This window comes from Staurois parvus, unplaced genomic scaffold (genome assembly GCF_062004578.1).
Source record: "Staurois parvus isolate SC_StPar_1 unplaced genomic scaffold, SC_StPar_1.0 ptg001400l, whole genome shotgun sequence".
Lineage (NCBI taxonomy): Eukaryota > Metazoa > Chordata > Amphibia > Anura > Ranidae > Staurois > Staurois parvus.
This window is the reverse complement of record NW_028319196.1, coordinates 462,527-490,083: the sequence shown is the minus strand read 5'-3', so window position 1 is coordinate 490,083 and position 27,557 is coordinate 462,527. Positions and strand designations below refer to the sequence as shown.

The 27,557-nt window shown below is 47.8% G+C and overlaps 1 protein-coding gene across 1 annotated transcript; it reads right to left on the bottom strand.

Annotated features, from left to right (window-relative positions):
• Nucleotides 1–313: 313 nt before the first annotated feature.
• On the bottom strand, nucleotides 314–22,841 carry KLF1 (KLF transcription factor 1). Its single transcript, XM_089661894.1, has 3 exons — nucleotides 22,637–22,841; nucleotides 3,335–4,103; nucleotides 314–1,309 (listed from the first exon to the last, which is right to left on the bottom strand). The coding sequence occupies exons 1-3, from the start codon at nucleotides 22,685–22,687 to the stop codon at nucleotides 1,113–1,115; spliced, it is 1,017 nt and encodes a 338-aa protein (XP_089518020.1). The 5' UTR covers nucleotides 22,688–22,841; the 3' UTR covers nucleotides 314–1,112.
• Between the last annotated feature and the right edge of the window lie 4,716 nt (nucleotides 22,842–27,557).

The window sequence follows — 27,557 nt, the reverse complement described above, 5'->3', positions numbered from 1 at the left end:
TGGACTCCCCCCCCCTCTTCCCCCCTTTTTTGGGTACCCGGACACTACCTTCCTACCCTGATTAAGTGCCTTCCATAGTTCAATAAAGCTCTGTGTGTTTACCATCTTCTTTGTGTGTTCTGTCCCACCTACGCTTCCCTCACACCAGGATACAAAACAGGGACATCTTGGTACAAAACAGGGCCACCAGGATACAAAACAGGGACATCTTGATAAAAGACAGGGATGCCTTTGTATAAAACAAGGATACCTTGGTAGAAGACAGGGCTGCCTTGGTAAAAAAACAGGAACATCTTGGTATAAAACAGGAACGCCTTGTTACAAAACTTTATTTACAGCAAAGTTTATGTTTTTCTTTGTTTCTATTGTTCTAAATACAACATCATATAACAACATATTTTTGAATTAAATCATAGATTCATGAAAATCTTTGCAAACATGACTGTGGTTGCTACACAATTTCAAAAGCACCTTTAATAGTTTCCTTGTGGTCAGACATCCAGTCTTCATATCCACATAAAACAGTTTCTACTGAGAGATCTTTTAAAGTGGAGTCAAGAAAACTCTCTGTCATAGTGCAGTAGGGATTGGTTAGATCCACCATTGAGTTGTCACTGTTGTCTGTAACATTTCTTCAGCGAATACACTAGTCACTGGTGAGTGCACTTCAGAGATGGAAAAATGAACGTTTAGCTCACAGCAATCCTTTGGGTGTCACCTGAACAGGAAGTGACAAGACCTGTCTCTTTTGGCATGGGTGATTGAGCTTACAGTGATCCAGAAGAAGACACTTCAGCTGCTATCATGTATTGGTATGGACGTCTTGGATACAGAAACGTAGTTGAGTGGAGTAAGCTACATCCAAAACCTAAATATATTCCTGCTGCCAACTGGTTAAACCATTATGTTAGTCAACAGAAAAGGAAAAAACATATATTTTCTTATATTTACTCAAAAATAAACACTCTGATCAGTCATATACAAATGAATATATGTACATTAAAAAACATCATAACTTGTCCTTTAACATTGTTATTGTTTTTTCTGGGACAACATCCATTCACACCTGCTCACAATACATATCGCAACTTTTGATGGATGTTTTTTGCTGTTCATATTGCTTGCGTAACATTCACTATGTGCCGTTTCATGTGCAGAGCCAGATGATCAGAGCGGGCAAAATTCTTCTGGCACATCATACATTGGAATGGGCGGACACCGGTGTGCTTACGTATATGGCGAGTGAGTTCATCGGAACGGGCAAACTTCCAATAGCAACCATCCCATCCACACACGTAAGGTTTTTCCCCTGAAAAATAAATATCAGATATTATATTAAAATGATAAAGGGGTAATTACACTCAGGAGCCGGGTTACTGTAATAAGATATTACGGGGGAATAAGACACTCGGGAGCCGGGTTACTGTAATAAGATATTACAGGGGAATAAGACACTCGGGAGCCGGGTTACTGTAATAAGATATTACAGGGGTAATAAGACACTCAGGAGCCGGGTTACTGTAATAAGATATTACAGGGGAATAAGACACTCGGGAGCCGGGTTACTGTAATAAGATATTACAGGGGGAATAAGACACTCGGGAGCCGGGTTACTGTAATAAGATATTACAGGGGGAATAAGACACTCGGGAGCCGGGTTACTGTAATAAGATATTACAGGGGAATAAGACACTCGGGAGCCGGGTTACTGTAATAAGATATTACAGGGGGAATAAGACACTCGGGAGCCGGGTTACTGTAATAAGATATTACAGGGTAATAAGACACTCGGGAGCCGGGTTACTGTAATAAGATATTACAGGGGGAATAAGACACTCGGGAGCCGGGTTACTGTAATAAGATATTACAGGGGAATAAGACACTCAGGAGCCGGGTTACTGTAATAAGATATTACAGGGGGAATAAGACACTCAGGAGCCGGGTTACTGTAATAAGATATTACTGGGGTAATAAGACACTCGGGAGCCGGGTTACCGTAATAAGATATTACAGGGTAATAAGACACTCGGGAGCCGGGTTACCGTAATAAGATATTACAGGGGGAATAAGACATTCAGGAGCCGGGTTACTGTAATAAGATATTACAGGGTAATAAGACATTCAGGAGCCGGGTTACTGTAATAAGATATTACAGGGGGAATAAGACACTCGGGAGCCGGGTTACCGTAATAAGATATTACAGTGGTAATAAGACACTCGGGAGCCGGGTTACTGTAATAAGATATTACAGGGTAATAAGACACTCGGGAGCCGGGTTACCGTAATAAGATATTACAGGGGAATAAGACACTCGGGAGCCGGGTTACCGTAATAAGATATTACAGGGGTAATAAGACACTCGGGAGCCGGATTACTGTAATAAGATATTACAGGGTAATAAGACACTCGGGAGCCGGGTTACTGTAATAAGATATTACAGGGGAATAAGACACTCGGGAGCCGGGTTACTGTAATAAGATATTACAGGGGGAATAAGACACTCGGGAGCCGGGTTACTGTAATAAGATATTAGGGGGTAATAAGACACTCGGGAGCCGGGTTACTGTAATAAGATATTACAGGGGAATAAGACACTCGGGAGCCGGGTTACTGTAATAAGATATTACAGGGGAATAAGACACTCGGGAGCCGGGTTACTGTAATAAGATATTACAGGGGGAATAAGACACTCGGGAGCCGGGTTACTGTAATAAGATATTACAGGGGGAATAAGACACTCGGGAGCCGGGTTACTGTAATAAGATATTACAGGGGGAATAAGACACTCGGGAGCCGGGTTACTGTAATAAGATATTACAGGGGGAATAAGACACTCGGGAGCCGGGTTACTGTAATAAGATATTATGGGGTAATAAGACACTCGGGAGCCGGGTTACTGTAATAAGATATTACAGGGGGAATAAGACACTCGGGAGCCGGGTTACTGTAATAAGATATTACAGGGGAATAAGACACTCGGGAGCCGGGTTACTGTAATAAGATATTACGGGGGAATAAGACACTCAGGAGCCGGGTTACTGTAATAAGATATTACAGGGGGAATAAGACACTCGGGAGCCGGGTTACTGTAATAAGATATTACAGGGGGAATAAGACACTCGGGAGCCGGGTTACTGTAATAAGATATTATGGGGTAATAAGACACTCGGGAGCCGGGTTACTGTAATAAGATATTATGGGGTAATAAGACACTCGGGAGCCGGGTTACTGTTAAGGAATTAAAAACGCAGTTCACAGATCTAATTAGAATAATTGAGGATCAGAGAGAAATGTCAGCACCATTACGGCCTCTTACAGCAAGCCCTCCACTTACCTGTGTGTGTACGGAGGTGGGCCTTTAAGTGTGAGCTCTTGGTGTAAGACTTTTCACAACCAATGTATGGGCACTTGTGGCTTATAGCAGTTTTGTTCACAGTGGGCCGCCTATGTTTGGATTTCTTTCCTTTGGGAAGTGAAGGAACAGATTGGGTGGTTGTAGAGCATTTTGTGGAATTCGTAGATGAACACATTAGATTGTCAGTAAATGTCCTTGGCAGAATTGGCACCGGGTGTGTTTTGAAGTGGGTACTGGGTTCAGTAGCCTGCATTGGGTCAGACTTGGGTGGCTGTGGGTAAAAATATCCCATATAGTGTTGGACAGAGTCAGTGTTGTGTAGTATTCCTTGGCTCAGCGGACCATCACTGATCAGTGCTCCAGTCTCAGTTATCGCCATGTGGTGCCCAGAGGCCATGCTGCTTTCTTCAGAACTGCCATAGCAGTCTAATGGAGTCCCTGGAACATAGGACAGAGGTTGGTTAGGAGGATTATCTGAGGGCATAAATGGAAGATTGAATATGTCATGTTCCCAAGCTTCTGCAAAAGCCTGAAGCTGACTTTGGCTGAGGGTCATCTGTGGGGAATAGTTGGAGATGGCACTTCCAGGAGGCTCATGAAAGTTGTTTTGCAGAAATTCAGAGTCCCAGTAGTCATCTTCCCGTTTGAATGGAGATGCATGGAAGGTGTGGAGGGGATCACAATAACCAGTAGGGGGCACTATAGTCTCTTCTGTGGCAGGCACTGGGACGAAGCTGCTACTGATGTTCTGTTTGGGAAAGAAAATGGTCTTTGTGAGCATCAAAGAATCGGTAAGAAGTGGAAACTAAGAGTAAGGAAAGGACGAATGGAAAATATAGGAAGAGGAACAGGAGAAGAAAAGAAGGACAGTAAGGGCCTGGATGTTGGAACTACAGAACATCTTCCCCTCTCCTCTTTTCCATAACATAGGGGGAAGGTGCATTGTTGTCCACAGAGAGAGCTAAGAACAATGTAACTGAAAACAGTGTAGCAGACAGATAAAACAGCAATTGTTCAGCTCACACAATTTCTGGCAGGATCAACACTTTTTCTTGTTAACAGATATAACCGTGGTATATTAAATAGACCAAAAGGAAGCAAGTAAGCAGAGATGTGCACAACGGAAACATTTGGTTTGTTTCAGATTCATTCGTTAATATGTTAGAACGATTCATTTTCAGGATTAGTTTTGTATATTCGGATTCCGAATCATTTCGTGTTTTCAGGAGTTTTTTCAGAAGATCTTGTCTCCAAATACCACCCAAACTGTACTCTCCGCTCCTCGCAAGACCTCCTATTCTCTAGCTCCCTTGTCTCCTCCTCCCATACTCGCCTCCAGGACTTCTCCAGAGCTTCCCCATCCTCTGGAACTCCCCACCCCAATTTATCAGACTATCGCCTACTCTGCTCACTTTTAGGCGATTTCGAAACCTATCTCTTCAGGGAAACCTATTCTGCCCTCAGCTAATAATGGAATCTTCTACTCTTCCAACCAGTCCATCCCCCACAGTTACTACCTGTTGTACCACTAGCCCCTCCCTCTTAGATTGTAAGCTCCAAGGATCAGGCCCTCCTATCCCTCTTGTATTGAACTGTATTGTTGCTGTATTGTCTCCCGTTATATTGTAAAGTGCTGAGCAAAGTGTTGGCGCGATATAAATCCTGTATAATAATAATAATTAAGATTCATTTGTTACGTCTATGTTATTTCGGCGACTTCATTTGCGACTTGCTTGAGACTTCAACGCAACTTGCTTTGCGACTTTGATGTGACTTGCTTGCGACTTTGATGTTTTGCAACTTTGGCCTTGGCCAATCATAACAATACAGAGTGTGGCGCCTATTATTGAACTTACAAAACCCTCTGAAGTCACAAATGAATTAAACAAATGAATACGAATGAATTTGGTGTTTTTGTTATAATTTATTTCGGATTTGTTGAAATTCACTACTGTTGTGATTTGGAGATTCGGATACATCCAAGTCTTTGAATAGTGAAAATTTTTTTGAATTCTTAACAAAACGAATCACACATGTCTACAAATAAGAGAAGTTCATTCTTATGGTTTACATACACATAAACCTCCTAAATCCCAACCCTTAAAGTGGTTGGAAGGGCTCAAGGTTATTTTACCATCCTGTAATCTATGAATGAAGGTAAAAAACCTTCAGTGTGCAGCTGCCCCCCCCAGCCCCCCTCCAATCCTTACCTGAGCCCCCTCCAATCCAGCAACATTCTCCATAGCCTCTGCTGTCTGGGAACTCTTCCTCCTCCTTGGCTTAGACAACAGTGGGAGCCCATTGGCTACCGCTGCTGTCAATATCAGTCAGTGAGCCAATGAGGAGAGAGCGGCTCAGGAACGAGCAAGCAGCGGTGCCCCCAGGAGGCACTGCTTGAGGGGGAGGATCTAGGAGTGCCAGAGGGGACTCGAAAAGAAGAAGATCGGGACTGCTCTGTGCACAATCACTGCACAGAGCAGGTAAGTATATAGATGTTTATTATTTAAAAAAAAGAAAAAAGGAAGCTTTAGTGTAATCAGGTTGGGGGGGGGGACATTTTATATATATATATATATATATATATATATATATATATATTTTTTTTTATTTTTTTTTTTTTTATTTCAGGTACTTATATAGGGCGTCCATTTACACAGCACTTTACATATATATTGTACATTCACATCAGTCCCTAACCCTCAAGGGGTGTACAATCTAAGGTCCCTAACTATCATTCATACATATACATATTAGGGCCAATTTAGACAGGATCCAATTAACCTACCAGCATGTCTTTGGAGTGTGGGAGGAAACTGGAGTACCTGGAGGAAACCCACACAGGCACAGGGAGAACATGGAAACTCCAGACAGGAGGTGCCGTGGCTGGGATTTGAACCAATGACCCTAGTACTGCCAGGAGGAAGTGCTAACCATCCGGCATCCCAGTCTTAGTCCGTAGGGTTCAATATTGAGTTGGCCCGCCCTTTGCAGCTATAAGGCTATGTTCACACTAGCATTGTGTGCAGGCGGCAGAAAGGTGTTTGGGAAGCGTTTTTACCGCTTCCCAAACACCTCAGACAATTCTGCACATTGCAGCACATGGTGCTGTTCTAACGGGAGCGTTAGCGTCGTGTCAAGGCAAAACGGACGCCTCTTGTCGAGTCAGGAGGCAATGAAGCCTCCTATTCTAGTCTACGGATTGCCAGACAGAGAAGTGTGATTGGTCACTCCAGAGAACACATCTCCACTGCTCGAGAGTTCAGTGGCAGCGTGCTTTACACCACGGCATCCAACGCTTTGCATTGCACTTGGTGATGTAAAGCTTGGATGCAGCTGCTCGGCCATGGAAACCCATTCCATGAAGCTCTCTACGCACTGTTGTTGTGCTAATCTGAAGGCCACACCAAGGTAGGAGGTCTTTAGCTATTGACTCTGCAGACAGTTGGAGGCTTCTGCTTACTGTGCGCTTCAGCATGCGCTGACCCCGCTCTGTCATGTGACATGACCTACCACTTGGTGGCTGAGTTGCTGTTGTTTCCAGTTGCTTCCACTTTGTTATAATCCCACTAACAGTTGAGCGTGGAATATTTAGTAGTCAGGAAATGTTACGGATGGACTTATTGCACAGGTGACAACCTATCACGGGACCACGCTTGGAGTCACTGAGCTCCTGAGAGCGATCCATTCTTTCACAAATGTTTGTAGAAGCAGTCTGCATGCCTAGGGGATGATTTTATACACCTGTGTCCATGGAGGTGATTGGAACACCTGAATCACATGATTCAATACTTTTGGCAATATAATGTGTATATAGTTATTAGACTCCTCCCTGTAGAATAGTTTTATTACCTGTTGCTCCTGTATCATGTATTTCATTTTTTAATTTTTCCATAATTCCACTTTATCTCATTCCTGTCTGGCCTCAGCATTCCTTTACCTGGGTCTTTGACGGACTGCCCGATCATACTACCAAACATGCTCTTGGTCATGTGACCACTTTGACAGCTGACCACAGTGGTCACATGATCAACAGGCCATCTGTCTGGCTCTTGATCATTACAAGAGACCTGGAACGGCCAGCAGCCATAGTGAGCACATTCTCTGCACAAGGAACTCAGCCGTCCATGGACGCATATATACCGTATGTTGGCATTAAAACCGACCCTCTTTGCAGCCACATATATGCGTCTTCGAGGGACAAGAGGTTAAGTCATATGAATAAAACCTGACCATTTAGGCACCCCTTTATGGTTTGTCCCTCCCAATAGATTTACTGGCAGAATATAAAAGTAACAAATTATGTTACGGGGGCCTCAGAACAAAAACTGCCGTGTTACAGGAGAACTAAACTTGCTATAACAAATGACCAATGGACACATACAAAATCTCTTTTGCAATAAAAACGTGTTACTAAACCCAGCATTCACTATAACTGGTCTCCCTGGACCCTGCATTCACTATAACTGGTCTCCCTGGACCCTGTATTCACTATATCTGGTCTCCCCGGACCCTGCATTCACTATATCTGGTCTCCCCAGACCCTGCATTCAGTATATCTGGTCTCCCCGGACCCTGCATTCACTATATCTGCTCCCCCCGGACCCTGCATTCAGTATATCTGGTCTCTCTGGATCCTGCATTCACTATATCTGGTCTCCCAGGACTCTGCATTCACTATATCTGGTCTCCCAGGACCCCGCATTCACTATATCTGGTCTCCCCGGATCCTGCATTCACTATATCTAGTCTCCCCGGACCCTGCATTCACTATATCTGGTCTCCCCGGACCCTGCATTCACTATATCTGGTCTCCCTGTACCCTGGATTGACTATATCTGGTCTCCCAGACCCTGCATTCACTATATCTGGTCTCCCCGGACCCTGCATTCACTATATCTGGTCTCCCCGGACCCTGCATTCACTATATCTGGTCTCCCTGGACCCTGCATTCATTATATCTGGTCTCCCAGACCCTGCATTCACTATATCTGGTCTCCCCGGACCCTGCATTCACTATGTCGGGTCTCCCCGGACCCTGCATTCACTATATCTGGTCTCTCCGGACCCTGCATTCACTATATCTAGTCTCCCGGACCCTGCATTCACTATATCCGCTCTCCCCGGACCCTGCATTCACTATATCTGGTCTCCCCAGACCCTGCATTCACTATATCTAGTCTCCTGGACCTTGCATTCACTATATCCGGTCTCCCCGGATCCTGCATTCACTATATCTGGTCTCCCCGGACCCTGCATTCACTATATCCGCTCTCCCCGGACCCTGCATTCACTATATCTGGTCTCCCCTGGACCCTGCATTCACCATATCTGGTCTCTCCGGATCCTGCATTCACTATATCTGGTCTCCCAGGACCCCGCATTCACTATATCCGGTCTCCCCGGACCCTGCATTCACTATATCTGGTCTCCCCAGACCCTGCATTCACTATATCTGGTCTCCCAGGACCCCGCATTCACTATATCCGGTCTCCCCGGACCCTGCATTCACTATATCTGGTCTCCCCAGACCCTGCATTCACTATATCTGGTCTCCCCAGACCCTGCATTCACTATATCTGGTCTCCCAGGACCTTGCATTCACTATATCTGGTCTCCCCAGACTCTGCATTCACTATATCTGGTCTCCCCGGACCCTGCATTCACTATATCTGGTCTCCCCGGACCCTGCATTCACTATATCTGGTCTCCCAGGACCCTGCATTCACTATATCCGGTCTCCCCAGACCCTGCATTCACTATATCTGGTCTCCCACAGTACACACAACAGGGAAATACAGTTATTTTAGTAAATATAAAGTGCTAAATACATTTTATCAGCAATATGTAGCAGTCTTGTGACTTCTATCAGTGTGCAGCACTGGTTAAAGTTTGTAGGAGTTTTCTCTAGAAGGATGCAGAACCCCTGACCTCTATCTGGACAGTGCTGACTGGCCCTGTGCTGATCACATGCACTCTCTCTCTCTAGCAATACACACCAAACTGAGCATGTGCAGAGTGACTCCACACGATATGTCCTATCAGGAGATAAGAAGGGGATACTGGAAGAAGGGGAGGATCAGATAAGACAGGATCAAACCGCATTTTTAAACAATACAGAGGATAACCCCTTAGGTTCCACAGTGAGTATAACAAGCATGCTTTACTGCATATACAGACTGATTGTACTGTTGTGGGTTTAGTAACTCTATAAAAGACAGAAGGTATGTAGACAATGTATGAACATACACACAGGGGTTACATTAGTGGCAGCAAAATGGCCAGAGAGGATCAGTGGAGGACCTGGATGGACTGGTGGTGGAGATGGCAGCAGCAGGAGACACATTAGTGACACAATCCTGGAGCCATCATCACCACTGAAGCACGGAAGGAAGGAAGGAAGGAAGGAAGGAGGGAGGGAAGGAGGAAGGAAGGAGGGAGGGAGGGAGGAAGGAAGGAAGGAAGGGAGGGAGGAAGGAGGTGTTTGCCATACTGCTGGGCATACTTGCAGATTATCGCAGCTTAGCCAACAGCTTGTGGGATCCGGCTGCATCCTATATCCAAGTTTTATTTTGACCATAGTTCCCTTTTACTCTTTACAAACAGGTACTCCAAATCTGCATAGCTGTACAAACTGCATGTACATTTGTTCTGTGTGAATGCGGCAAAATCCAATGTTCTCAAGCTTTATCGTCTGCAGCTCAACTGTGTGAATGTGGAAAATGCCACATAATGGCCACTAGATGGCGCAGACTATCCTAGGAAATGAATATGCTCCTCAGCGCCTTCTAGTGGCCATAATGCCGCATCTTCCACATTCACACATTGGCCCCATTCTCACACACTGAATTTATATTTATATGTGCTTTCTGTGGACAATCACTTAGGCTTTTTTTTTTTTTATAAATATTCCCCTTTGTGTCACATTTGTACAGAGGTGAATAACCAATCACACCAATCGTACTTTCATCATCAAGATTTGAACAATATTCACTGGAACTCAAAGCATCATCATCACCATTCACCATTACCATTCACCATCACCATTCACCATCACCAATCATCATTACCATTCACCATCACCATTACCATTCACATCACCATTCATCATTACCATTACTATTCACCATTCACCATCACCATTCACCGTCACCATTCACCATCACCATCCACCATCACCATTCACCATCACCATTCACCATTACCATCACCATTCATCATTATCATTCACCATCACCATTACCATTCACCATTACCATTCACCATCACCATTCACCATTCATCATTACCATTCACCATTACCATTTACCATCCACCATCACCATTCACCTTCACCATCACCATTCACCATCACCATTACCATTCACCATTCATCATTACCATTCACCATTACCATTCACCATTCGTCATTACCATTCACCATTACCATTCACCAGCACCATTATCATTCACCATCATCATTACCATTCACTATCACCATTCACCATCACCACTACCATCACCATTACCATTCACCATCACCACTACCATCACCATTACCATTCACCATCACCACTACCATCACCATTACCATTCATCATTCACCATTACCATCACCATTACCATTCACCATCACCATTCACCATCACCAGAGCTGTTGTTACATTCTCCTATCACAGATACATACACTGTTTAATAAAGTGGTGAATCATTGCTTGTTATCAGTGATCAGTGGTTTCCTGCGGGGCCCCGCTCCCACTGACACACTGGAATAAAATAACTGAGATAAGCCAGGGGTCCTCCTCTTTTGTGGGTTCAACCAATGTGTACAAAAGACAATTCATTCTTCGGGGGAGGGGGGTCTACTTATCAACGTTTTACCCAACATTCACACAACTATTACCAGAAATACAAGTATCAGCCTGAAGAAGGGATGTAAAGTGGTTGTAAACCTCAGACATGAAATATGAACAAAACATATCCTTCTATAGCATGTGCTTGTCTCAATCCAGAGCACTATGTGTCACCTTTTTGTCTGCTGCTTTGTTCCTCTTCTATCAGCATGAATCACTTCTGACAAGTTTTGCTGACACCATGAGAAAAATGGTGACAAGGGAGGGACATATTGCTGATTAACAGCCTCAGCTCTGTTCTCGGTGTGGATTGGGGGGGGGGGGGTGTCTCTCCCCTCCAATCAGCTCTCAGAGCTCTCCTCACTGAGCACTGCCGAGTGTGACTTCAGCTCCCTGCCCCCTTTTTTCTGACAGCTCAGACAAGCTTTATAAATGTGGCACTTTGAACAGATATAGAGAAGAGAAGATTGTAGATAAACAGGTACAACATATGTAGGAGGATTTGTTTCATCTCTGTGTATCACCTGAGGGCAGGCTTGACACGTGTCACGCATTTACTGGCGTCAAGCGTTTTTTCTGCCAAAAAGCTGCAGCCAGGAGGAAAGGCTTCTAGGAGAGATAGCAAAAATGTCCGGTGTGCCTGAGGCCTGAGGTATCCTCACAGCTTTCACCTAATAAATTATTCAATAAATGGGATCAATTAACCTCCAAAATGTCTGCTCCCCAATTTCACCCGTTTTTTTTCTAAATGAATATAAAACAAATAGTACATTTTGGGTGACAACATTCATGAATGAGACTCCTTACCCACTTCCTGCCCGGACACTTCACTCCCTTCCTGTCCGAACACTTTCACCCTCTTCCTGTCCGGACACTTTCACCCCCTTCCAGTCCAGACACTTTCACCCCCTTCCTGTCCGGACACTTTCCCCCCTTCCAGTCCGGACACTTTCCCCCCTTCCTGTCCGGACACTTTCACCCCCTTCCAGTCCGGACACTTTCCCCCCTTCCAGTCCGGACACTTTCCCCCCTTCCTGTCCGGACACTTTCACCCCCTTCCAGTCCGGACACTTTCACCCCATTCCAGTCGGGACACTTTCACCCCCTTCCTGTGCGGACACTTTCACCCTCTTCCAGTCCGGACACTTTCACCCCCTTCCTGTCCGGACACTTTCACCCCATTCCAGTCCGGACACTTTCCCCCCTTCCAGTCTAGACACTTTCCCCCCTTCCTGTCCGGACACTTTCACCCCCTTCCAGTCCGGACACTTTCACCCCCTTCCAGTCCGGACACTTTCACCCCCTTCCTGTCCGTACACTTTCCCCCCTTCCAGTCCAGACACTTTCACCCCCTTCCTGTCCGGACACTTTCCCCCCTTCCAGTCCGGACACTTTCCCCCCTTCCTGTCCGGACACTTTCCCCCCTTCCTGTCCGGACACTTTCACCCCCTTCCAGTCCGGACACTTTCACCCCCTTCCAGTCCGGACACTTTCACCCCCTTCCTGTGCGGACACTTTCACCCCCTTCCAGTCCGGACACTTTCACCCCCTTCCTGTCCGGACACTTTCACCCCCTTCCAGTCCGGACACTTTCCCCCCTTCCAGTCCAGACACTTTCCCCCCTTCCTGTCCGGACACTTTCACCCCCTTCCAGTCCGGACACTTTCCCCCCTTCCAGTCCGGACACTTTCCCCCCTTCCTGTCCGGACACTTTCACCCCCTTCCAGTCCGGACACTTTCACCCCCTTCCAGTCCGGACACTTTCACCCCCTTCCTGTGCGGACACTTTCACCCCCTTCCAGTCCGGACACTTTCACCCTCTTCCTGTCCGGACACTTTCACCCCCTTCCTGTCCGGACACTTTCCCCCCTTCCAGTCCAGACACTTTCACCCCCTTCCTGTCCGGACACTTTCCCCCCTTCCAGTCCGGACACTTTCCCCCCTTCCTGTCCGGACACTTTCACCCCCTTCCAGTCCGGACACTTTCCCCCCTTCCAGTCCGGACACTTTCACCCCCTTCCAGTCCGGACACTTTCACCCCCTTCCTGTGCGGACACTTTCACCCCCTTCCTGTGCGGACACTTTCACCCCCTTCCAGTCCGGACACTTTCACCCCCTTTCTGTCCGGACACTTTCACCCCCTTCCAGTCCGGACACTTTCACCCCCTTCCTGTCCGGACACTTTCACCCCCTTCCAGTCCGGACACTTTCCCCCCCTTCCAGTCCGGACACTTTCCCCCCCTTCCAGTCCGGACACTTTCACCCCCTTCCTGTCTGGACACTTTCCCCCCTTCCAGTCCGGACACTTTCACCCCCTTCCAGTCCGGACACTTTCACCCCCTTCCAGTTCAGACACTTTCACCCCCTTCCTGTCCGGACACTTTCACCCCCTTCCAGTCCAGACGCTTTCACCCCCTTCCAGTCCGGACAATTTCACCCCCTTCCAGTCCTGACACTTTCACCCCCTTCCTGTCTGGACACTTTCACCCCCTTCCAGTCCGGACACTTTCACCCCTTCCTGTCCGGACACTTTCACCCCCTTCCAGTCCGGACACTTTCACCCCCTTCCTGTCCGGACACTTTCACCCCCTTCCAGTCCGGACACTTTCACCCCTTCCTGTCCGGACACTTTCACCCCCTTCCAGTCCGGACACTTTCACCCCCTTCCTGTCCGGACACTTTCACCCCATTCCAGTCCGGACATTTTCCCCCCCTTCCAGTCCGGACACTTTCCCCCCCTTCCAGTCCGGACATTTTCCCCCCCTTCCAGTCCGGACACTTTCACCCCTTTTCTGTCCGGACACTTTCACCCCCTTCCAGTCCAGACATTTTCACCCCCTTCCTGTCCGGACACTTTCACCCCCTTCCAGTCTGGACACTTTCACCCCCTTCCTGTCCGGACACTTTCACCCCCTTCCATTCTGGACACTTTCACCCCCTTCCAGTCCGGACACTTTCACCTCCTTCCAGTCCGGACATTTTCCCCCCCTTCCAGTCCGGACACTTTCCCCCCCTTCCAGTCCGGACATTTTCCCCCCCTTCCAGTCCGGACACTTTCACCCCTTTTCTGTCCGGACACTTTCACCCCCTTCCAGTCCAGACACTTTCACCCCCTTCCAGTCTGGACACTTTCACCCCTTTCCTGTCCGGACACTTTCACCCCCTTCCATTCTGGACACTTTCACCCCCTTCCAGTCCGGACACTTTCACCCCCTTCCTGTCCGGACACTTTCACCCCCTTCCAGTCCGGACACTTTCACCCCCTTCCAGTCCGGACACTTTCACCCCCTTCCAGTCCAGACACTTCACCCCCTTCCTGTCCGGACACTTTCACCCCCTTCCAGTCCAGACACTTTCACCCCCTTCCAGTCCAGACATTTTCACCCCCTTCCAGTCCGGACACTTCACCCCCTTCCAGTCTGGACACTTTCCCCCCCTTCCTGTCCGGACACTTTCACCCCCTTCCAGTCCAAACACTTTCACCCCCTTCCAGTCCGGACACTTTCACCCCTTCCTGTCCGGACACTTTCAGCCCCTTTCTGTCCGGACACTTTCACCCCCTTTCTGTCCGGACACTTTCACCCCCTTCCAGTCCGGACACTTTCACCCCTTTCCTGTCCGGACACTTTCACCCCCTTCCAGTCCGGACACTTTCACCCCCTTCCAGTCTGGACACTTTCACCCCCTTCCTTTCTGGACACTTTCACCCCCTTCCAGTCCGGACACTTTCACCCCCTTCCAGTCCGGACACTTTCACCCCCTTCCAGTCCGGACACTTTCACCCCCTTCCTTTCTGGACACTTTCACCCCCTTCCAGTCCGGACACTTTCACCCCTTTCCAGTCCGGACACTTTCACCCCCTTCCAGTCCAGGCCAATGTTCAGCTTTCAGTGCTATCACAATTTGAATGACAATTGCGCGGTCATGCAACACTACCCATATGAATTTTTTAGCATTTTTTTGAGACAGATAAAGCTTTATTTTGGTGATATTTATTCACCGCTGGGGTTTTTATTTTTTTTGCTATATAAATGAAAAAGTCCAAAAATTTTGAAAAAAAGTGTTTTCCTTATAAACTTTTGCAAATAAATAATCTTTCTTCATAAATCTGGGCCAAAATGTATTCCGTTATCTTTTTAATAAAAAAAAAAAATAACCCAAATTAATTTTTAACCAAAAATTATAGTTTTTAAACATTTTTTTTTACATTTTTATTTATTTTTTTTATATTATTATTTATGTTTTGTTTTTTTTTTACATACTGTCACCCTAACAGTACAGTGTCACCATGGTGATGGTGGGGGGTGATGAAGATTTTTTTCTTTTTACACTGATTGCTTTTTCACCCATAAAGGCTGTAAAATCAATCATTTCTCCTTCTCTCTGGCTGCATTCTTGCAGCCAATGAGAAATACTGTGTGAGATGTGATTGGTCACAGCTTGTCACATGGTACAAGGCTGTTGTGAATAGCCCTGTACCATGTGACCTCTGTGATCATTCACAGATTTCACACGTAGTAAGCAATGATGTCAGAAGTGACATCTTGCTTACTACTCTACATGTGATCACTGATTGGCCAATCAGTGATCACATGATCGGGACCTCGCACAGAGGTCCCGTCCGACGATTGGTGTTCCACTGTGTCCGGAGTACAGAGTGGGCACCGGATCGCGGTGCTGCATGCTCCCAGGGAGCGCGCATAAGCAGGGGGTGGAGAGGACGTTTATAAACAGCCACCTACCCCTGCACTGCCACCGTCCAGCCGTTTATATACAACGGCCGGACAGAAAGTGGTTAAAGCAGTTTTAAAAATTTTATATATTGCAGTTTACCAATCATTAGATTTAGTGGCTGCATTAGTTACCGTATTTGCCGGCGTATAAGACGACTTTTTGACCCTTGAAAATCTTCTCAAAAGTCGGGGGTCGTCTTATACGCCGGTACACATGTTAGGGGGGCTGCGGCATTAAGTACAGGGGTTTGCAGGGGCTGACGTCTCTTACCTGGATCCAGTCCCACGACGATCCGGTCCAGGAAGCGCGGCGTCTCCTTCAGTTCGGCCACTGGATGTTCGTGCGGCTGCACGGCTCCGCCTCCTCACCGGTGATTGGCCGCTCAGGAAAGGCACACAGGCGGCCAATCACCGGCGAGGGGGCGGAGCCGAGCGGCCCCGCGAAAATTGAGTGCCGGAGCAGCAGGTAAGTGCTCTGTGTAGAGGTGCTGCTGCAACCACATATGCTGGCTGCAGCAGCACCATATGAGAACAGGGTCAGCAAGTCTCAGTGGGAGGAATAGTGCCCCATCATTGGTGTCACTGATACCAATGATGGGGCACTATTCCTCCCACTGATACCAACGATGGGGCACTATTCCTCCCACTGACACCAACGATGGGGCACTATTCCTCCCCCCCACTGACACCAACGATGGGGCACTATTCCCCCCCCCCACTGACACCAACGATGGGGCACTATTCCTCCCCCCACTGACACCAATGATGGGGCACTATTCCACCCCTCACTGACACCAATGATGGGACACCATTCCTCCCACTGACACCAATGATGGGGCACTATTCCTGCCACTGATACCAATGATGGGGCACTATTCCCCCCACTGATACCAATGATGGGGCACTATTCCTGCCACTGATACCAATGATGGGGCACCTATTCCCTCCACTGATACCAATGATGGGGCACTATTCCTCCCACTGATGCCAATGATGGGGCACCATTCCTGCCACTGATACCAATGATGGGGCACTATTCCTCCCACTGACATCAATGATGGGGCACTATTCCTCCCACTGACACCAATGATGGGGCACTATTCCTCCCACTGGTGTGCATTGGAAGAGGGGTAGTCTTATACGGCGAGTATAGCCCAAACACTACATTTTAGCAGGAAAAGTAGGGGGGTCGTCTTATACGCCCAGTCGTCTTATACGCCGGCAAATACGGTATCCTTTTTTAGGCTTTTTCCCTTTATTTTCACCTGGTGATCTGGGCAGTAACACTCCTCCTGTCTTAGGGTGTCTCCACTCTGGATGGAGGAGCAATGGAGGCATCCTTGGACATCAGCATTGTCAGTCTGGAGGAGGGGAGTGTTAGACTAGCAGGTTTAGATGGACATGACTAACCAATGAAAGCTAAACTGCAGCTAACACTTAATGCGCAGTGACAGCAGATGTCTCCAGACTTCTCAACAAAGGGCCACTTTCCTGTCCTTCAGGCTTCATGGGGGGCCGGACTGTGGCCAGTGGGAGTAGAAAATGTCCCATCATTGGTTTTAGTTGGAAGATTACTGCCCCCTTGTTGGTGTCAACGGGAGGAATAGTGCCCCATCATTGGTGTCAGTGGGAGGAATAGTGCCCCATCATTGGTGTCAGTGGGAGGAATAGTGCCCCATCGTTGGTGTTAGTGGAAGGAATAGTGCCCCATCATTGGTATCAGTGGGAGGAATAGTGCCCCATCGTTGGTGTTAGTGGAAGGAATAGTGCCCCATCATTGGTGTCAGTGGGAGGAATAGTGCCCCATCATTGGTGTCAGTGGGGGAGGCATAGTGCCCCATCATTGGTGTCAGTGGGAAGAATAGTGCTCCATCATTGGTGTCAGTGGGAGGAATAGTGCCCCATCATTGGTGTCAGTGGGAGGAATAGTGCTCCATCATTGGTGTCAGTGGGAGGAATAGTGCTCCATCATTGGTGTCAGTGGGAGGAATAGTGCCCCATCATTGGTATCAGTGGGAGGAATAGTTCCCCATCATTGGTGTCAGTGGGGGGAATAGTGTCCCATCATTGGTATCAGCGGAAAGAATAGTGCCCCATCATTGGTATCAGTGGGAGGAATAGTGCCCCATCATTGGTGTCAGTGGGAGGAATAGTGCCCCATCATTGGTGTCAGTGGGAGGAATAGTGCCCCATCATTGGTATTAGTGGGAGGAATAGTGCCCCATCATTGGTATCAGTAGGAGGAATAGTTCCCCATCATTGGTGTCAGTGGGGGGAATAGTGCCCCATCATTGGTTTTAGTTGGAAGATTACTGCCCCCTTGTTGGTGTCAGCGGGAGGCATAGTGCCCCATCATTGGTATCAGTGGGAGGAATAGTGCCCCATCATTGGTATCAGTGGGAGGAATAGTGCCCCATCATTGGTGTCAGTGGGAGGAATAGTGCCCCATTGTTGGTGTCAGTGGGAGGAATAGTGTCCCATCATTGGTGTCAGTGGGAGTCATAGTGCCCCATCATTGGTGTCAGTGGGAGTCATAGTGCCCCATCATTGGTGTCAGTGGGAGGCATAGTGCCCCATCATTGGTGTCAGTGGGAGGAATAGTGCCCCATCATTGGTTTCAGTGGGAGTCATAGTGCCCCATCATTGGTGTCAGTGAGAGGAATAGTGCCCCATCATTGGTGTCAGTGAGAGGAATAGTGCCCCATCATTGGTTTCAGTGGGAGTCATAGTGCCCCATCATTGGTGTCAGTGAGAGGAATAGTGCCCCATCATTGGTGTCAGTGAGAGGAATAGTGCCCCATCATTGGTTTCAGTGGGAGTCATAGTGCCCCATCATTGGTATCAGTGGGAGGAATAGTGCCCCATCATTGGTGTCAGTGAGAGGAATAGTGCCCCATCATTGGTATTAGTGGGAGGAATAGTGCCCCATCATTGGTGTCAGTGAGAGGAATAGTGCCCCATCATTGGTATTAGTGGGAGGAATAGTGCCCCATCATTGGTGTCAGTGGGAGGAATAGTGCCCCATCGTTGGTTTTAGTGGGAGGAATAGTGCACCATTGTTGGTGTCAGTGGGAGGAATAGTGTCCCATCATTGGTGTCAGTGGGAGGCATAGTGCCCCATCACTGGTGTCAGTGGGAGTCATAGTGCCCCATCATTGGTGTCAGTGGGAGGAATAGTGCCCCATCATTGGTTTCAGTGGGAGTCATAGTGCCCCATCATTGGTGTCAGTGAGAGGAATAGTGCCCCATCATTGGTGTCAGTGAGAGGAATAGTGCCCCATCATTGGTGTCAGTGAGAGGAATAGTGCCCCATCATTGGTGTCAGTGGGAGGAATAGTGCCCCATCATTGGTTTCAGTGGGAGTCATAGTGCCCCATCATTGGTGTCAGTGAGAGGAATAGTGCCCCATCATTGGTGTCAGTGGGAGGAATAGTGCCCCATCATTGGTGTCAGTGGGAGGAATAGTTCCCCATCATTGGTGTCAGGGGGAGGAATAGTGCCCCATCATTGGTTTCAGTGAATGGAGTGGTGCCTCAAGGACCAGATGAAGCTGAGTCGTATCCGGCCCCTGGGCTGCATTTTGGAGGTCACTGATTTACAGCAACAGTTTTTTTTCCCTCTGCCACTTTTTCTGGACAACTTGGGTGGTTAAAGGAAGTTGAAAAATCACAGAATTACCAGCCTGATCACCAGGTGAAATAAAGGGAAAAAAACTTAAGAAAGAAAACGAATGCAGCCGCTGCATCTGAGGATCGGTAATCTGCAGTACATGACATGTTTGGTTTTGAGTTTAATCCCACTTTACAGTAAAATCACGAGGAAAGTTACAAAAATAAATGCCATAAATGATGCAGCTTGTCAGTATTGTTGTCACATCAGTTTCTATGTTCCTGACTCCCTCTGTAGCAGAGCTTTTATACCTGTTATTCTTGCCTATAGATCTGTTATATTTCCACTTCCTTTAACAGGTCAAGCTGTCCAGCACAAATGGCAGTTACAGGGATTGGGGCAAACCATTTAAGGTTGTGGGGTTACAATGACCAGCTTTTATTATTATGGTGTAAACATTTTTGTTTCCAAAATCCAAATGGAAGCTGGAGTTAGACTTTAATGTCTCTCTGCTACCTGTCAGTCTACCCTGCCCACATTGGTGATAACGCTGCTGTGCCATTTTGTCACAGAAGGAACAGCGTTGTCACCCTGTAAAAGGAAGTAGAAAAATAAAGAGAGCTACTGGCAGGATCAACATCTAATAGAATGATGTAACCAGGGGGACTCAAAACAACAACTGCTGTGTTAATGCTACAGGCTAACTGACAGTTTTAGATTTGCTCATAGTTCCACTCAGGGCTTTTTTTCTCAGAAAGTAGGTGCAGGAACTCCCCCCTTCTTAGGCACCCCTTGTCTGTGCCCCTTACTCACCTCTTAGCACCGTTCCCTTGATTCCACCCCCTACCCACTTCCGAGCACCGTTCCCTTAGTTCCACCCCCTACCCACCTCCGAGCACCGTTCCCTTAGTTCCACCCCCTACCCACCTCCGAGCACCGTTCCCTTAGTGCCACCCCCTACCCACCTGCAAGCACCATTCCCTTGGTTCCACCCCCTACCCACCTGCAAGCACCATTCCCTTGGTTCCACCCCCTACCCACCTCCGAGCACCGTTCCCTTGGGCTTTTTTTCTCAGAAAGTAGGTGCAGGAACTCCCCCCTTCTTAGGCACCCCTTGTCTGTGCCCCTTACTCACCTCTTAGCACCGTTCCCTTGATTCCACCCCCTACCCACCTCCGAGCACCGTTCCCTTAGTTCCACCCCCTACCCACCTCCGAGCACCGTTCCCTTAGTTCCACCCCCTACCCACCTCCGAGCACCGTTCCCTTAGTGCCACCCCCTACCCACCTGCAAGCACCATTCCCTTGGTTCCACCCCCTACCCACCTGCAAGCACCATTCCCTTGGTTCCACCCCCTACCCACCTCCGAGCACCGTTCCCTTGGTTCCACCCCCTACCCACCTCCGAGCACCGTTCCCTTGGTTCCACCCCCTACCCACCTCCGAGCACCGTTCCCTTAGTTCCACCCCCTACCCACCTCCGAGCACCGTTCCCTTAGTTCTGCCCCCTACCTACCTCTAAGCACCGTTCCCTTGGTTCCACCCCCTACCCACCTCCAAGCACCGTTCCCTTAGTTCCACCCCCTACCCACCTCCGAGCACCGTTCCCTTGGTTCCACCCCCTACCCACCTCCGAGCACGGTTCCCTTAGTTCCGCCCCCTGCCCACCTCTGAGCACCGTTCCCTTGGTTCCGCCCCCTACCCACCTCCAAGCACCGTTCCCTTGGTTCCACCCCCTACCCACCTCCGAGCACCGTTCCCTTAGTTCCACCCCCTACCCACCTCCAAGCACCGTTCCCTTAGTTCCACCCCCTACCCACCTCCGAGCACCGTTCCCTTAGTTCCACCCCCTACCTACCTCCGAGCACCATTCCCTTGGTTCCACCCCCTACCCACCTCCAAGCACCGTTCCCTTAGTTCCACCCCCTACCCACCTCCAAACACCGTTCCCTTAGTTCCACCCCCTACCCACCTCCAAACACCGTTCCCTTAGTTCCACCCCCTTCCCACCTCCAAACAACGTTCCCTTGGTTCCACCCCCTACCCACCTCCAAGCACCGTTCCCTTAGTTCCACCCCCTAACCACCTCTGAGCACCGTTCCCTTGGTTCCACCCCCTACTCACCTCCAAGCACCATTCCCTTGGTTCCACCCCCTACCCACCTCTGAGCACCATTCCCTTAGTTCCGCCCCCTACCCACCTCCGAGCACCATTCCCTTGGTTCTGCCCCCTACCCACCTCCGAGCACCTTTCCCTTGGTTCCACCCCCTACCCACCTCCGAGCACCGTTCCCTTGGTTCCACCCCCTACCCACCTCCAAGCTCCGTTCCCTTGGTTCCACCCCCTACCCACCTCCAAGCACCATTCCCTTGGTTCCACCCCCTACCCACCTCCAAGCACCATTCCCTTGGTTCCACCCCCTACCCACCTCCAAGCACCATTCCCTTGGTTCCACCCCTTACCCACCTCCCAATACCACTCCTTTTAGAGAATATAGAACCAAGTATCATTCTGTGGTGCTAGGTAATTTGTATTAAATTTGTTAATGATAACAATAAAGGGAAGTAAAATAGATCCCCTGCAGCCAGGAATAATAGATGCCCCAGCAACAATAGATAAACTACCCCCCCCCCGCAACAATAGATCCTCCCATGACAATAGATCCTCCCATGACAATAGATTCTCCCCAGCAAAAATGGACCTCTCGCAACATAATACCACCCAAACAACAATAGATCCCCAGCAGCAACAACAGATCTCCCAGCAGCCAGCATCAATAGACCCCCCCAGCACATAACAGCACCCCCTGGCATTACATACATTCAGTGCTGGAGGTGCCAGAACTCCTGGTTGCACTTTAATCCAGCCAGCTGCAAAAAGTTGTCTGGCCAGTCTTTAGTCTGCTGTCGGAATTCCCACTTCTCCGATGTCAATGTCCTACGATGGACAGGCAATCCATTGTGGTGGCACCACCGGAGGAGAAGCTACAGACCACATTCTCACCACATCCTGCGCTCTCGCCAGATACACAACCACAGGGATAGAAAGCGCTTAGGCAGTACAAAAAAAAGAATCTGTCATCTCTTTCATCCCCCAACTGCAGCCACTTACCTGAATGGTGTCATGCAGCATGTGACTGAACTCGTAGGATACTATCGCCATAGTACATCTGTATCAATATATATCCCATAAAACAATACAATCTGCATCTGTTACACCTCCATCCTGTACCATTTGGTGCTTTAAACTGTTTTTTTCCCTCTTGCAGCTTGTTCTGAGTGTTCTGCACACCAACAAAAATGTGTTTTTTTCTTTTCAAGAATTTTGGTGCTTCCAGTGATGCCTTCCGATTGGTCAGAAATAGTGTGCCAGGCCCCGCCCCTCCCTGTCATCTGCATGGTGGCTGTGTCATCAGTTTTGAAGCGTGCACGGTGGGGGTAGGTGAATGACTTCAGAGGGTGTGCGTGGATAGACCTTCTGTCCTCACTATTGCTTGTAAGTACAATGATTTGGATTTGTTCAGCAGATCACATGAGAAGCAAGAACCCAAAAGATATAAAAACAGGAAAAAGAAATGGCTTGTACTTAATATAAAGGCATGGGCCACCTTTGGAAAAAATGTCATAAATGTATACATAATAACAACATATAAAAATAGCACATTTATAAAGCTTTTCATTGAAGCCTGCCCAGCAATTATTTATTTTAGGTACTTATATAGCGCCATCAATTTACACAGTGCTTTACATATATGTTGTACATTCACATCCAGGGGCGGACTGACAACTCATGGGGCCCCTGTGTCCTTGCCCAAACTGCGATTGGAGACGTACATTTTGTATTTCTCTATTCGCACCGCACCCACACCAAAAACGTGCAGGACCCTTTTTTTGGCAAGGAGTTAAAGAGGAACTCCGGTCAATGTGAAAAAAATTAAAAGTCATCAGCTGCAAATACTGCCCATCTGCCTCATCTGTTCAGGGATCCAGTGCTGTCCTCACCCGGGCCGGTTCTTCACCGGTCTTTGGTCCCCGTCTTTGGTCATCTTGCTGGTGACTTCCTGGTGTTTCACAGCTGGCTTCCCACTGCGCATGCGTGAGACGCACTGTGCTTTTTGAATGGCTCCTCAGGCTCCTGGGAGCCCAACTTCTCCTTGCTCCCACTTAGCCAAACGGAAGTGGGAGGCGGTACCTGCCAGGAATAGGTTCCTGCTCCCAGGAAAAAAAAAACTCCTATACAAGCCTGTATAGGAGGGGGGAAAGAGGAGGATCAGCAGTTTCCCTTTACAGGTGAAGCTGTGCATAAATACATTAATTGTCACATCAGAAGTCATTTTTTAATTTCTTTAGATTGTTAGCTCCATGAGCAAGGCCCTCATATTCCTTCTGTACTGAAATGTACTGTAACTGTACGGTCTCCCTTTATATTGTAAAGCGCTGCGCTTGGTGCTATATAAATCCTGTATAATAATAATTCTCAGTTTTTAATGTCAATGATTTTATTAAAATGATTGCTGGTGATCCCCCCCATGAAGGTCCATGCTCAGGCACTTCCTGCTAACATATTGTCTAATACTTCCTGTTTTAGAGTGACAACACTCTGTTTCTGTCTCCCAACTGTTGTCGCCATACCCCAATCATAGTACCCCATCATTGGTTTTAGAGGGGGGAATAGTGCCCCATCATTGGTATCAGTAGGTGGAATGGTGCCCTATCATTGGTGTCAGTGGGAGGAATAGTGCCCCATCATTGGTGTCAGAGGGAGGAACAGTGTCCTATCATTGGTATCAGTGGAAGGAATAGTGCCCCATCATTGGTGTCACTGGGGGAATAGTGCCCCATCATTGGTGTCAGTGAGAGGAATAGTGCCCCATTGTTGGAGTCAGTTGGAAGACTAGTGCTCCATCATTAGTATCAGTGGGAAGAATAGTACCCCATTGTAGGTATCAGTGGGAGGAACAGTACCCCATTGTTGGTGTCAGTGGAAAGATTAGTACTCCATTGTTGATGTCAGTGGGAGGAAGTGTACCCTATTATTATTATCAGTGGGAGAAATAGTACCCCATCATTAGTATCAGTGGGAGAAATAGTACCCCATTGTTGGTGTCAGTGGGTGGAAGTGTACCCCATTGTTGGTGTCAATGGGAGGAAGAGTACCCTATTATTAGTATCAGTGGAAGGAATAGTACCCCACCATTAATATCAGTGGGAGGAATAGTACCCCATTGTTGGTGTCAGTGGGAGAAATAGTGCCTCATCATTGGTGTCAGCGAGAGGAATAGTACCCCATCACTGGTGTCAGTGGGAGGAATAGTACCCCATCATTGGTGTCAGTGGGAGGAATAGTACCCCATCATTAGTATCAGTGGGAGGAATAGTACCCTATCATTGGCGTCAGTGGGAGGAATAGTGCCCTATCATTAGTAAAAGAGGAAGGAATAGTGCCCCATCATTGGTGTCAGTTGGAGGAATAGTGCCCCATCATTGGTGTCAGTGGGAGGAATAGTGCCCTATCATTAGTATCAGAGGAAGGAATAGTGCCCCATCATTGGTGTCAGTGGGAGGAATAGTGGCCCATCATTGGTGTCAGTGGGAGGAATAGTGCCTTATCATTAGTATCAATGGGAGGAATAGAACCCCATTGGTGTCAGTGGCAGGAACTCTGCCCCACTGTTGGTGTCAGTGGGAGGAATAGTGCCCCAAGGGCTGGATAAAGGCAAGCCCTTGGGCCATATTTTGGAGACCACTGCCCTAGGCAAAAGAAAGCATTCATTTTAGATTCCTCCGGAGTTCTGCTTTAAGAGACACTTCCCGGCTCAGTAAAGTGTTCCTTAAAGTCATTTTAAATTGTTGACCGCTGTGTACTGCTTATGGTGAGTCTGCACATAACACATTCAGCACATTCACCAACCAGAGTTCTGGTGCGTCAGACTGAAGGCAGCTACAGATAAGACCTGTATTGTGGTTATCAGTTCCAGGCCGTGGTGGTACGAGCAATACGCCGCGGCTGATAACACTGCATGACGTTGGAGGAGAAGAGCAGTTATTGAGTATATAGAGCCCTGATGCCATGACATCTTGTATTTGGTTGGAGTATAGGTAAGCTATCATGAACAGATATACTTTATAATTGAATTTAACTATTTCCTACGGGCTTATTCACACTATGTCCATTGATCTGCATTGATCATCAAGCTGGCAGTATCAGCACAAAGGAGATAGGAAACACTGAATCATGATATCATAGTGCTGCACTGAGGTCATATATTCTTTCCTATGCAACTGCTTGACTGATGCATGTTCAGTTTTCTTTCTTGCATACGTTTGGTTTATGCAAGCTGTAATGTCATGACTAATGCACCATAGATAGGCTTGTCCACTCCTACTTCCACCATTACCTATCCATACCCCTCCACACCCCCCTTAACCAACTAAACTTTACAAAAAACATGACACCATTTGGAGTAAATGGCCAACATGGCCTTTTATTAACAACTTCACATTTTAACATACATCAACCGTTCCTTAACGGAAAACCAAAGAATTGTTGTTGGTCTTCAAAGGCACCCACAAACGATCCAAAATGCACCTGCGGACAACCCTATACACTAGGCCTCCAGCCACAACCAACCAGCTCGGAGACAACCATACCGTCCGCAGTGCAGCACCACCACCTTCCAGTTAAACCTTGGTTAACTGGGAATATCCACCGGGCCCCCCATACCACGGATGGGGTCCCACACCATTGTTTTACCTTCCAAGATGAGAACCGCCTCCAAAGACCAACAACTGCCCATGAACCAACGGAAAAACCCCCCTTCCAACTGGTGTCCAGTTTGTTCTTGTGTTCGTGTACTGTTTCGCTGTCTTACTCACCTGCCCCCGGACAAGACCCTATACCCAACCAAAACAGGGAGGGCGGGAGGGAAGCTCTGGTCCTCGCCACGTCCTGCTCCACTGACGCCCCTTCCGCAGAACCCCCCACCCTAAGGTACCACAGACCCCTCCTACACTCCACATCTGCCAATAATATAATTCCCCAATCAATTCCCCACCCCCTGGAGCTAAATTTAACCCCTTCCGTTCCCTACACCACTCTGGGCCTAGTCATGTATGCCCTGCGTTATTTCCATTCTTCCCTATTCGCTACGGGCATTTCTTTATTTATGGTTCCAAATAAAAACATATTCATCCATAAAAATGGAGCATATTTGTGGCACTGCATGTCACCGCACAGCAGCAAGTCATAACGCATTGCGGTGCCTAGAGTGAATGAAGTGTCATTATGTCACACTTTAATAAAATACAAAAAACACAGTGCAATGCACAATGACAAGGCATCACAATGCCCTGATACAATGCACACCAGCATGCTCACAGCATTGGTATGGTGAGGGTCTTTGTGTGGACATGATCTATCTCCATGGGTAGATAACAAGGTCTCACATGGGGATAGATCATATTAAACAAGGTCCACCCATGGGGGCAGATAATAATAAATAAAGTTCACCCATGGGAATAGATAATAATATCTAAAGTCCACCCATGGGGGCAGTTAATATTCAGTAAGATCCACCCATGGGAGTAGAGAATAATAAACAAGGTCCAGCCATGGGAGTAGATAGCAATAATGAGGTCCCACACTAGGGTAGATAATAATAAATAAGGTCCACATGTGGGGGCGGATAATAGTAAATAAGGTCCACCCATGGGGGTAGATAATAATAAATTAGGTCTATTGATGGGGTTAGATAATAACCAAAGTCCAGCCATGGGATTAGATAACAATAAAGAGGTCCCACACTGGGGTAGATAATAATAAATAAGGTCCACCCACGTGTGGAGATAATAATAAATGAGGTCCACCCATGAGGGTAGATAATAATAAATTAGGTCCATTGCTGGGGTAGATAAAAATAATCAAGGCCCGCCCATGGAGGCAGATAATAATAAATAAGGTCCACCCATGGGAGTACATAATAATAACCAAGGTCCACCCATAGGGGTAGATAATAATAGATAATATCCACGCA

Excerpts from the sequence above, each read along its gene's own strand:
- KLF1 (XM_089661894.1), bottom strand. The coding sequence starts at position 22,687 with ATGGCGATAGTATCCTACGAGTTCAGTCACATGCTGCATGACACCATT. Across the intron at positions 4,104-22,636 it reads TGCTGCATGACACCATTCAG|AACATCAGTAGCAGCTTCGT; the intron begins GTAAGTGGCTGC and ends TTTCCCAAACAG. Across the intron at positions 1,310-3,334 it reads CCACCTCCGTACACACACAG|GGGAAAAACCTTACGTGTGT; the intron begins GTAAGTGGAGGG and ends TTTATTTTTCAG.